The following is a 13780-nucleotide window of genomic DNA, read 5'->3' as shown; positions in this document are numbered from 1 at the left end:
GTGAATTGGGTGCTTTATGCAATACAAATTGTAGTCCTCTTCCTATTTGCAGAAGTCAGCTACCCTCCAAACAGCCCATAGTTTTTGCCTCTCCTTAGGTCATGCTGAATCAAATCTCCGGTCATTTATGGAAAGCAGTCATCCAGGGTTCATAATTAAACATAGCTAACGCGAGTTAGTTGTCTCGCTTACCAAAGGTGCTGTTTAATCTACCAGCATGGCTGCTAATCACAAATGGCCTGAATCACAACATCATTAAACATGTCCATATGGTGCTCTTGCCTGTTACTGATTGGATGTTGACTTCACCAACATTTCTACTCTTGTTTACAGCCTTAACAACTGTAGTCATGGATGAAGAGCCATGCCCCCCCAAAAGACCAAAGAAGAAGACATACTACTTCCATCAAGAGTGGGAGAACGATTTTTTATTTACAGAAATTAAGGACAACTGTGTATGTTTAATCTGTGGAGCAAAACTTGCAGTGGGAAAAAAGAGCAACGTTAAGAGACATTTTTCAACAATGCATGGGCATTTTGAGAGCATGTTCCCTAAAGGAAGCAGCCTGAGGTCCCAAAAAGTAAACGAACTGAAATCTGCATTACAGACACAGAAATCTTTTATTACAACAAAGAAAGCCGCTGCGGCAACTGAAGCATCTTTCAAAGTTACTCATCACTTGATCAAGCACAAAGCAACATTTTCAGATGGAGCCATTGTGAAGGAAGCAATGCTTCTAATGGCAGAGTCTTTATTCAAAGATTTCAAAAATAGCCCTGAAATTATGTCTGCCATTTCAGATGTGCAGTTGGGGTTGAACACTATGTCAGAAAGGGTATCTGCATTATCAGCCAACATGATGGAGCAGCTTGAGCGGGATTTAAAGAGGTGCAAATATGTTTCTATTCAGTGTGATGAATCCGTTGATGCAAGCGATATTGCCCTGTTGGCAATGTTCATTCGAATGGTTTTTGAAGATTTCACTGATAAAGAGGAATTTTTAACATTATTGCCTCTGAAACCCACAACCAGAGGAGCTGACATCCACAAAGAGGTGAAGAATTATTTTGTGAAAACAAATGTCCCATTGAAAAAGTTAGTGGCAATAGCAACTGATGGTGCACCTGCAATGATGGAGCGTCATTCTGATTTCATTGCCAGTTGTCAAGCAGATCCAGATTTCCCTCCATTATTGAACTACCATAGCATTATACATCAACAGGCAATATGTGCTAAGGTAATGGGGTTTGATCACGTGATGACGCCTGTTGTTAAAATTGTTAATTCAATTTGTGCTAAGGCCAAGCAGCACCAAACTTTCAAATTATTCCTTGAAGAACTATCGGCCGAGTATGGTGACCTTTTATCCTATGCTCCGATGCAGTGGCTCAGCAGGGGGAAAATTCTGCGTAGATTCCTTTCGCTATTGCCAGAAGTCAAAGCTTTCATGGAATCTAGAAATGAAGATACTGCACAGTTATCAAACACTGAGTGGTTGCTTGATTTAGCTTTTTTGACAGATGTGACAGAAAAGTTAAACGTCTTGAACTGCGAATTACGAGGAAAAAACAAGACAATCACCAACATAATCAGTGCTGTGAAAACATTCAAATCAAAGCTTAACCTTTTCATACAGCATGTGCAGAAAAACAAGATGCAGCACTTCCCCTCTGTGCTCCAAATCCTTTCAGAAAACAAAGCTGAGGCTGAGCTCCTGGACACTGAGAAATACAGTCGCCTCCTGGTGAGGCTCAATCAAGAGTTCACTGACAGATTTAGTGATTTGGAGCAACTGGAGCCCTGCGTGATGTTTACTTCAAACCCTTTCATGGAAGTGGATGTTAGTGACATTTCTGATAAAATGAGTGTGCTTTTTAACCTTGACTCTGCCACCATGGAAATGGAGATTCTAACACTTCAAAATGACATTGAATTGAAAGCCAGGCAGTCTGACATTCATTTCTGGAGTCTTGTGGATGCTGAAAAGTATAAAAACATCCACACAGCTGCAATGAAACTTTTTACTCTGTTTAGTTCTACTTCTCTTTGTCAATCAGCGTCCTCTGTTATGAACTTCGTAAAATCTACGTTTCGAACATGTCTGACTGATGAACATTTGAATGACTCAGTTAGAGTTGCCCTCTCAAGCTATATCCCAGATTACAGGGGATTGGTGGACACCAGACAGTGTGAAGTGTCTCACTGAATGGTTTGTATGCAATTGCAATGAATACATATTCAGAGACAGTTACTGGTGAAATCCCAAATCCAGATATCCGTTTCATTACTGACACCATGAAAGAAGTAGATGGAGAGGACAATCATCAGCATCTTTTTGTTAGTTGAACAAAAACAAAGGAATGTGGACTTGCAGGCCTGCATTGCTAACACTAAGAAAAAGTAGCTGGAGAAAAGAATTTTCAGCACCTTTACACATTTTTTTTAGCCGCACAAGATAAGAGCAAAGCAGTGTTTACCGCAAGTCTAGTTTATTGACATCAAGAAAAAAGATAGCTACAGAGAAGAATCTTTGGAATCTTTCAAAGTTTTTTATTAGTTGAACAAGAAGCAAAAAACGTGTACTTCAGGCCTGCGTTCCAGACACAAAGAAAAAAGTCGCCTGCGAGAAAAATCACAATGAACAAAGCAGTGTTTACTGCAGGCCTGGTTTATTGATATCAAGAATAAAAGATGGCTATAGAGAAGAACCTTCAGCATCTTTCACATTTTTTCTTAGTTGAACAAAAACAAAAAAATTTGTACTGCAGGCCTGGGTTTGAGACATCAAGAAAATAGTTGTGGCAGAGAAGAATCTTCAGCATTTTTCAAAGTGTTTTAATAGTTGAACAAAAACAAAGGAATGTGTACTGCAGGCCTGCTTTACGAACACCAAGAGAAAGTACCTGGAGAGGAGAATCTTTAGCACCTTTGCAAATGAGCTGCGCATGATGAGAACAAAACAGTGTTTACTGCAAACCTGGTTTACTGACATCAAGAAAAAAGATATCTTTAAGGAACAATATTTAGCATCTCAAGTTTTTTATCAGTTAAACAAAAACAAAAAAATATGTGGTGCTGCAGAGAAGACTTTAGTATTTTACAAAGTTTTACATTAGTTGACCAAAAACAAAGGAATGCATACTGCAGGCCTGGGTTTCAGACACCAGGAAACAAGTCACTGGTGAGAAGAATCTTCAGCACTTTTCCAATGTTTTTATTCGTTGAACAAAAACAAACAAACGTGTCCTTCAGGCCTGGGTTTTAGACACCAAGAATAAAGTTGCTGCAGAGAAGAATCTTCAGCATTTTACAAAGTTTTTTATTAGTTGAACAAGGACAGAGAATGTGTACTGCAGGCCTGGGTCTCAGACACGAAGAAAAAAGTAGTTGGAGAGAAGAATTTTCTGCATGTTTACACTTTTTTATTAGCTGCACAAGATAAGAACAAAGCAATGTTTACTGTAAGCCTGGCTTATTTACATCAATAAAAAAAATACTGTAGAGAAGAATCTTCAGCGTCTTTTAAAGTTTATTAGTTGAACAAGTACAAAGCAGTGAGTACTGCAGGCCCGGTTTACTGACACCCCAAAAAAAGTAAAAGGAGCAATGCAAATATGATTGGCAGTTTTACTGGTGCCAAAAACAACCTGAAAGCCACATCTTAACCTTCCAAAGAATGCAAAGTAGAGGACACATTCAGTATTTTCCCAAACAGCTGCATAAAACAAAGCTTAGTTTTAGCCGATCTGGACATTGATAAACACAGCGCTCTTGTCACATCGGCAAAGGAAGATTAACACCTCTGTAAATCCATCTGTACTTGTGATTCACTAATGCTTTGCACTGGTTGACTGCCACGCACTGTGACTTCTTCGGAATTGCCCCCACCAAGGAAGCTTCCAGATTGCACAGTTTTAGAGGACATCATCAGTTCCACATTGAAGGTAAGATTGATTTTCTTGTATGTTTGTCAATTGAGCTGCATTACAATGATTTTTTCAGTGACATCTATTAATTGAAAGGTCTCAGAGTGTGGTGACAGCACAAATCCAAAGTCAGTCCTATCAGTGTTTCTATGGAACTATAACTATTGTGTTCAAACCACAAAATGTGCTCTGAATAAATTAGGCTTAACCTGAGTGAAGCTTGGCGTGGGGGAGCTCTCAGAAAAATGTGTGAGTTGCTTGGCCTTTAGTAGCTCACAGTAGCTTTCAGTAATCAGAAGTAGCTCTCCCTACAGAACGCTTGAAAACCCTCGCTCTAGGCTCAACACCTCGACTCTATGCCACTCCAGTCACAGCACTCCACTGTACACCGCTCCATTGTACATCACTCCACTGTACATCACTCCACTGTACACCGCTCCATTGTACATCACTCCACTGTACACCGCTCCATTGGGCGCTACTCCACTCTGTGCCATTCTACTGCATGCCACTCTACTCTAGTCTAGTCCACTGTATGCCACTCCACTCTACAGCACTCCACTGTACACCGCTGCATTGGGCGCTACTCTACTCTGTGCCATTCTACTGCATGCCACTCTACTCTAGTCTAGTCCACTGTATGCCACTCCACTCTACAGCACTCCACTGTACACCGCTCCATTGTACATCACTCCACTGTACACCGCTCCATTGGGCGCTACTCTACTCTGTGCCATTCTACTGCATGCCACTCTACACTAGTCTAGTCCACTGTATGCCACTCCAGTCACAGCACTCCACTGTACACGGATCCATTGTACATCACTCCACTGTACACCGCTCCATTGGGCACTACTCCACTCTGTGCCGTTCTACTGCATGCCACTCTACTCTAGTCTAGTCCACTGTATGCCACTCCACTCTACAGCACTCCACTGTACATCACTCCACTGTACACCGCTCCATTGGGCGCTACTCCACTCTGTGCCATTCTACTGCATGCCACTCTACACTAGTCTAGTCCACTGTACAGTATACCACTCCAGTCACAGCACTCCACTATACACCGCTCCATTGTACATCACTCCACTGTACACCGCTCCATTGGGCACTACTCCACTCTGTGCCGTTCTACTGCATGCCACTCTACTCTAGTCTAGTCCACTGTATGCCACTCCACTCTACAGCACTCCACTGTACACCACTCCATTGGGTGCTACTCCACTCTGTGCCATTCTACTGCATGCCACTCTACTCTAGTCTAGTCCACTGTATGCCACTCCACTCTAGAGCACTCCACTGTACACCACTCCATTGGGCGCTACTCCACTCTGTGCCATTCTACTGCATGCCACTCTACACTAGTCCACTGTATGCCACTCCACTCTACAGCACTCCACTGTACACCACTCCACTGTACACCACTCCATTGGGCGCTACTCCACTCTGTGCCATTCTACTGCATGCCACTCTACTCTAGTCCACTGTATGCCACTCCACTCTACAGCACTCCACTCGACAGCACTCCACTGTACATCACTCCACTGTGCACCACTCCATTGGGCGCTACTCCACTCTGTGCCATTCTGCTGCATGCCACTCTACTCTAGTCCACTGTATGCCACTCCACTCTACAGCACTCCACTGTACATCACTCCACTGTACACCACTCCATTGGGCGCTACTCCACTCTGTGCCATTCTACTGCATGCCACTCTACTCTAGTCCACTGTATGCCACTCCACTCTACAGCACTCCACTGTACAGTGCTCCACTGTTGGCTACTCCATTGGGTGCTACTCCACTCTGTGCCATTCTACTGCATGCCACTCTACTCTAGTCTAGTCCACTGTATGCCACTCCAGTCACAGCACTCCACCGTACACCACTCCATTGGGTGCTACTCCACTCTGTGCCATTCTACTGCATGCCACTCTACTCTAGTCTAGTCCACTGTATGCCACTCCACTCTAGAGCACTCCACTGTACATCACTCCACTGTACACCGCTCCATTGGGTGCTACTCCACTCTGTGCCATTCTACTGCATGCCACTCTACTCTAGTCTAGTCCACTGTATGCCACTCCACACTACAGCACTCCACTGTACATCACTCCACTGTACACCGCTCCATTGGGTGCTACTCCACTCTGTGCCATTCTACTGCATGCCACTCTACTCTAGTCTAGTCCACTGTATGCCACTCCACTCTGCAGCACTCCACTGTACATCACTCCACTGTACACCGCTCCATTGGGTGCTACTCCACTCTGTGCCATTCTACTGCATGCCACTCTACACTAGTCTAGTCCACTGTATGCCACTCCAGTCACAGCACTCCACTGTACACCGCTCCATTGGGCGCTACTCCACTCTGTGCCATTCTACTGCATGCCACTCTACTCTAGTCCACTGTATGCCACTCCACTCTACAGCACTCCACTGTACACCACTCCATTGGGCGCTACTCTACTCTGTGCCATTCTACTGCATGCCACTCTACTCTAGTCCACTGTATGCCACTCCACACTACAGCACTCCACTTTACATCACTCCACTGTACACCGCTCCATTGGGTGCTACTCCACTCTGTGCCATTCTACTGCATGCCACTCTACTCTAGTCCACTGTATGCCACTCCACTCTACAGCACTCCACTGTACACCACTCCATTGGGCGCTACTCCACTCTGTGCCATTCTACTACATGCCACTCTACTCTAGTCCACTGTATGCCACCCCAGTCACAGCACTCCACTGTACACCGCTCCATTGGGTGCTACTCCACTCTGTGCCATTCTACTGCATGCCACTCTACTCTAGTCTAGTCCACTGTATGCCACTCCACTCTAGAGCACTCCACTGTACATCACTCCACTGTACACCGCTCCATTGGGTGCTACTCCACTCTGCCATTCTACTGCATGCCACTCTACTCTAGTCTAGTCCACTGTATGCCACTCCACACTACAGCACTCAACTGTACATCACTCCACTGTACACCGCTCCATTGGGTGCTACTCCACTCTGTGCCATTCTACTGCATGCCACTCTACTCTAGTCCACTGTATGCCACTCCACTCTACAGCACTCCACTCTACAGCACTCCACTCTACAGCACTCCACTGTACATCACTCCATTGGGCGCTACTCCACTCTGTGCCATTCTACTGCATGCCACTCTACTCTAGTCTAGTCCACTGTATGCCACTCCACTCTACAGCACTCCACTGTACACCACTCCATTGGGCGCTACTCTACTCTGTGCCATTCTACTGCATGCCACTCTACTCTAGTCCACTGTATGCCACTCCAGTCACAGCACTCCACTGTACACCGCTCCATTGGGTGCTACTCCACTCTGTGCCATTCTACTGCATGCCACTCTACTCTAGTCTAGTCCACTGTATGCCACTCTACACTACAGCACTCCACTGTACATCACTCCACTGTACACCGCTCCATTGGGTGCTACTCCACTCTGTGCCATTCTACTGCATGCCACTCTACTCTAGTCCACTGTATGCCACTCCACTCTACAGCACTCCACTCTACAGCACTCCACTGTACATCACTCCATTGGGCGCTACTCCACTCTGTGCCATTCTACTGCATGCCACTCTACTCTAGTCTAGTCCACTGTATGCCACTCCACTCTACAGCACTCCACTGTACACCGCTCCATTGGGCGCTACTCTACTCTGTGCCATTCTACTGCATGCCACTCTACTCTAGTCTAGTCCACTGTATGCCACTCCACTCTGCAGCACTCCACTGTACACCGCTCCATTGGGCGCTACTCTACTCTGTGCCATTCTACTGGATGCCACTCTACTCTAGTCTAGTCCACTGTATGCCACTCCACTCTAGAGCACTCCACTGTACATCACTCCACTGTACACCGCTCCATTGGGTGCTACTCCACTCTGTGCCATTCTACTGCATGCCACTCTACTCTAGTCCACTGTATGCCACTCCACTCTACAGCACTCCACTCTACAGCACTCCACTGTACATCACTCCATTGGGCGCTACTCCACTCTGTGCCATTCTACTGCATGCCACTCTACTCTAGTCCACTGTATGCCACTCCACTCTACAGCACTCCACTCTACATCACTCCACTGTACACCGCTCCATTGGGTGCTACTCCACTCTGTGCCATTCTACTGCATGCCACTCTACTCTAGTCCACTGTATGCCACTCCACTCTACAGCACTCCACTGTACACCACTCCATTGGGCGCTACTCCACTCTGTGCCATTCTACTGCATGCCACTCTACTCTACTCTAGTCTAGTCCACTGTATGCCACTCCACTCTGCAGCACTCCACTGTACATCACTCCACTGTACACCGCTCCATTGGGTGCTACTCCACTCTGTGCCATTCTACTGCATGCCACTCTACACTAGTCTAGTCCACTGTATGCCACTCCAGTCACAGCACTCCACTGTACACCGCTCCATTGGGCGCTACTCCACTCTGTGCCATTCTACTGCATGCCACTCTACTCTAGTCTAGTCCACTGTATGCCACTCCACTCTACAGCACTCCACTGTACACCACTCCATTGGGCGCTACTCTACTCTGTGCCATTCTACTGCATGCCACTCTAGTCTAGTCCACTGTATGCCACTCCACTCTACAGCACTCCACTGTACATCACTCCACTGTACACCGCTCCATTGGGTGCTACTCCACTCTGTGCCATTCTACTGCATGCCACTCTACACTAGTCTAGTCCACTGTATGCCACTCCAGTCACAGCACTCCACTGTACATTACTCCACTGTACACCGCTCCATTGGGTGCTACTCCACTCTGTGCCATTCTACTGCATGCCACTCTACTCTAGTCCACTGTATGCCACTCCACTCTACAGCACTCCACTGTACACCGCTCCATTGGGTGCTACTCCACTCTGTGCCATTCTACTGCATGCCACTCTACACTAGTCTAGTCCACTGTATGCCACTCCAGTCACAGCACTCCACCGTACACCACTCCATTGGGCGCTACTCCACTCAGTGCCATTCTACTGCATGCCACTCTACTCTAGTCCACTGTATGCCACTCCACTCTACAGCACTCCACTGTACATCACTCCACTGTACACCGCTGCATTGGGTGCTACTCCACTCTGTGCCATTCTACTGCATGCCACTCTACTCTAGTCTAGTCCACTGTATGCCACTCCAGTCACAGCACTCCACTGTACACCGCTCCATTGGGCGCTACTCCACTCTGTGCCATTCTACTGCATGCCACTCTACTCTAGTCCACGGTATGCCACTCCACTCTACAGCACTCCACTGTACATCACTCCACTGTACACCGCTCCATTGGGTGCTACTCCACTCTGTGCCATTCTACTGCATGCCACTCTACTCTAGTCCACTGTATGCCACTCCACTCTACAGCACTCCACTCTACAGCACTCCACTGTACATCACTCCATTGGGCGCTACTCCACTCTGTGCCATTCTACTGTATGCCACTCTACTCTAGTCTAGTCCACTCTATGCTACTCCAGTCACAGCACTCCACTGTACACCACTCCATTGGGCGCTACTCCACTCTGTGCCATTCTACTGCATGCCACTCTACTCTAGTCTAGTCCACTGTATGCCACTCCACTCTACAGCACTCCACTCTACAGTACTCCACTGTTGGCTACTCCATTCTACGCCACTCCAGTGTATGGCACTTCACTCTATGGCACTTCAGTCTATGCTGCTCGATTGGACGCAACACCAATGTGCACCACTCCACTGTATGCTATTACACCCTACCCCACCCCACTGTATGCCTCTCCAGTGTACATCACTCCACTGTACACTACTCCACTATACACTACTCTATTATAAACTATTACAATCTACGCCACTCTGCTCTACACTATTACACTGTGCATAACTCTGTGCACTCTATGCTATTACACTGTATGCAACTCCACTCTTAACCTCTTCAGTGTACGCCACTCCACAGTATGCCACACTGCTATATGCTACTCCAGTATGTGCTAGTCCACTTTGTCATTCCACTGTATGCCACTCCACTCTATGCTACTTCACTGTATGCCACTCCACCTTATGCTACTCCACTGTATGCCACTCCACTGTATGCCACCCCACTGTATGCTACTCCACTCCACACCGCTTGAGTGTATTCCACTCCATTCTACTCAACCCCATTCTACACTATTCCGTTGGATGCCACTCCACTTTATGCCACTCCACTGTAAGCTATTCCACTCTGCCCCTTTCCAGTGTATGCCACTCCAGTTTACACCACTTCACTATACAATACACCACTATAGGCTATTCCACTATACACTGCTAAACTTTACACCACTCCAGTGTACACCGTTCCACTCTATGCCACTCCATTCTACGCTAGTTCACTGGACTCCACTCCACTATATTATTTCACTCTACTCCACTTCACTGTACACCACTCCACTGTACAACACTCTATGCTAGTCCACTCTACGCTACCCCACTCTATGCTATTACCTTGCACGCATCTTCAATCTTTGCTCCTCTGCTGTATGGTATTCCACTTCACTATACGCCACTCCACTGCATGTTATTACACTCTATCCAACCCTACAATGCACCACTCCAGTCTACTCCACTTCACTGTACGCCACTCCACTGTACGCTACTACACTATATGCACTACACTTTACTGCACTCCACTGTGAGCTTCTACACTGTACACCACTCCACTGTACGCCACCCCAGTTTGTGCTACTCTACTCAACGCTATTCCACTTGATGCTAGTCCACTGTGCGCTACTCCACTCTACGCCACTCCAGTGTACTCTCCTCCACTCTATATAACTCCTCTGTATAAAACTCTACTTCATTCTGTGCAACTCTACTAGATTGTACACCACTCTATCCCCCTGCACTCCACTGTCCAAATTTGCACTTAACTCCATGCCCGTACACTCTATTGTACAACACTCTACAACAGTTTTCAACACTATACGATGCAGCACTCCACTCTACTGTATGAGACGCCACTCCAATTTATAACAGTTTCCTTGACTGCATGCCACTTCAATGAATGCCACCCCATTCTCCTCTAATCCACTGTACCCTACTCCACGTCACTGTACAGCACTCAACTTCACGCTGTTCCACTCTAGCCACTTCACCCTTCTACATTCCACTGTACAGTATTCTACTGTATGCTACTCCACTTTACGGTAATGTACTCTACGCCACTGCAGTGTACCCCACTATACTGTACACCTCTCCATTGTATGGCACTCCCCTCCACTCTATATAACTCCCTTCTGTAAAAGTCTACCACACTTCATGACACTCTACAACATTCTACTCCATTCTATCCCTGTTCACCCCACTGTTCAAATCTATACTCCACTCTAAGTCCGTACACTCCAATAATACAACATTCTATTCCGCTATACAACACTTTTCTATATGACGCAGCACTCTACTTGACTGTACAAGACACCACTTGAATTTATAACTGTTTACTATCTACCCTACGCCACTCATGCCACTCTACTCTACGACACACCAATACACTCTGTTGTAATTTACTCCACACTACTTTGCACCACTCTGCTCCACTGTACGAGACTTTAACTCACTGTACACTACTATAAAACAATATTCTCTAAGCATCTCCACTGTTTCACACACTACTGGACTCCATGCAACTTCACTCTACAACACTCTACTACTTTATATGCCCCTGTGTCATCGAATCTGTTTGGTGCGGTTCTATTCTTTCTTACGGTTACAACGGAATTGTTTTGATTGCGCATATCTATCCCTGTTAATTTCGTCAGTTCGGGTTTTGGACTGATTGCCCTTTGGGGTGTTGCCCCCTGTCTCGAGCCTACCTTCCGTGTTTCTTCATCATTGACGAAAGTGTTCTTCTGATGGAACGTAGACCCTTTTTTTTTTATTGTCCACCTTGCCATGCAAAATATCCACACACCATCCAACATCTCGTGTGCAACCTCTGCCTATCTCCCGACCATCTTTAGGCCAACTGTGATGCTTGCAAGTCGTTCAGGTCAAAAAAGACTCTTCAGGACTGGAGGGCTCGATGACTTGAAATGGCGCGGAAAGCATTAGACGATACCCCTGAACTTTTCAGGGAGGAGCCAACTGCTGAGAAGAAAGGACCCTTCTCCATTGAAGACAACTCTGACTATGATGTGGAACTCGATATCAAGATGCAGGACTTACCTTTTACCCAGTGCATGAGTACTGTGGCCCGTGCTCTACCCCCAAGCCCTCCAAAAAGTCCCCACTGCTGCTTCTAGAGTTTGCCGGACCACCACTGCCTCCTAGACATCATTGGTATCAAAAGACTGCCTTGGCTGCACTGCCTTCAGGCCCAGTGTCCAAGATTGCCACAAGTGCTAAAGCCTCAGCCTCGACCTCAGGCTCATCGGACCGGAAAATCATTTTGGTATAGATCCGAACCTCGACACAGACCTGGCAGCTGGCTTCTACCTTGGTGCTGACTAAGATTCACAAGGCCAAGCTTTTGGTACCGCAACCCTCGGAGCTGAAAGACTCCGGGAAGTCTCCGACCACTCCTTTACCTGTCTCGCCGATCCTTGAGAAAATGAATGCTACACAGAGAAACCATACATCCAAGAAGGAACTGGCCACACTATTGCAACTTCTTTCTCTCCTACACCTCCAAAGAGGAAGTTGTTTGCTACTTACTTCATTGCTGAAGGCAAATCTGACTTACAATTCCACACGTTTACACCTCGCAATAATAGCTGCATATCTCCAGTATAGACAGCACCTTTCAGTATTAAGAATTCCAGTGATTAAAGCTTTCATGGAAGGACTCAAACGAGCTACCCACCTCAGCTTCCTCCAGCTTCCTCGTGGAACCTTAACATTGTACTCACTAGACTCATGGGGCCACCATTTGAGTCTGTTCACTCATGCCCACTTCAGTTTCTCTCATGGAAGGTGGCATTCTTAGTCACCAATACTTCACTCAGATGTGTTAGTGAGCGCCAGACTTTAACCTTAGAAGAACCTTTCTTCCAAATACATAGAGACAAAGTGATTCTTTAAATTAATCCTAAATTCCTACCTAAAGTAGTTTCACAGTTTCACCTCAATCAATCCATTGAACTCCAAATTGTTTTCCCGCAACCAGGTTCTGTTGCAGGAAGAGCTTTACATACTTTAGATGTCAAAAGAGAGCTCATATTCTGCATGGATTGAACTAAAACTTTTAGGGAAAAAAACTGCTCTTTGTAGCCTTTTTTCCACCTCACAAAAGCAACCATATATATATAAAGCTGGCATAGCCAAGTGGATAGTCAGATGTATTCAGACTTGCCACATGAATGCCAAAAGGTCTTCACCTGTTCTTCCCAGAGCACACTCCACTCGTAAAAAGGGACCAAATATGGCCTTTCTTGGAACCAGTCCCGTAGCTGACATTTGTAAGGAAGTACATGGTCTACACCACACACCTTTACTGAACACTACTGTCTGGATGTTTTAGCACGCCAACAAGCCAGTGTAGAACAGGCAGTGCTACATACCCTATTTCAAACAACTGCAACTCCCACAGGCTAGCCAGCACTTTTAAAGAACTGCTGCTTTACAGTCTATGCAGAGCATGTATATCTACAGCCACACATGACATCGAACAGATTATGTTACTTACCCTGTAAGCATCTGTTTATGGCATGTAGTGCTGTAGATTCACATGCTCTCTCCCCCCTCCGCAGATGCATGGGGCCATATATATATATATATATATATATATAGCAAATCAGCAGTTATACTTAGAGTTCTTTTGAGTAACTATAACTCGCCCTCTAA

At 46.1% G+C, this 13780-nt stretch overlaps 1 protein-coding gene across 3 annotated transcripts in view; it reads left to right on the top strand.

Moving 5' to 3' along the window:
• LOC138248917 (general transcription factor II-I repeat domain-containing protein 2-like) overlaps nt 1-13780 on the top strand; it is a 65311-nt gene that overhangs the window by 25179 nt on the left and 26352 nt on the right. For all 3 annotated transcript variants that reach the window (XM_069202905.1, XM_069202906.1, XM_069202907.1), the window contains one exon: nt 334-3945. In XM_069202905.1, coding sequence (XP_069059006.1) covers nt 334-2207 — 1874 coding nt within the window. In that variant the 3' untranslated portion in view covers nt 2208-3945. The remainder of the gene's footprint in view (nt 1-333; nt 3946-13780) is intronic.

Source organism: Pleurodeles waltl, chromosome 8, assembly GCF_031143425.1.
Source record: "Pleurodeles waltl isolate 20211129_DDA chromosome 8, aPleWal1.hap1.20221129, whole genome shotgun sequence".
Taxonomy (NCBI): Eukaryota; Metazoa; Chordata; class Amphibia; order Caudata; family Salamandridae; genus Pleurodeles; species Pleurodeles waltl.
Note: the sequence above shows the minus strand (reverse complement) of the source record. Positions and strands in the feature narration are given on the sequence as shown.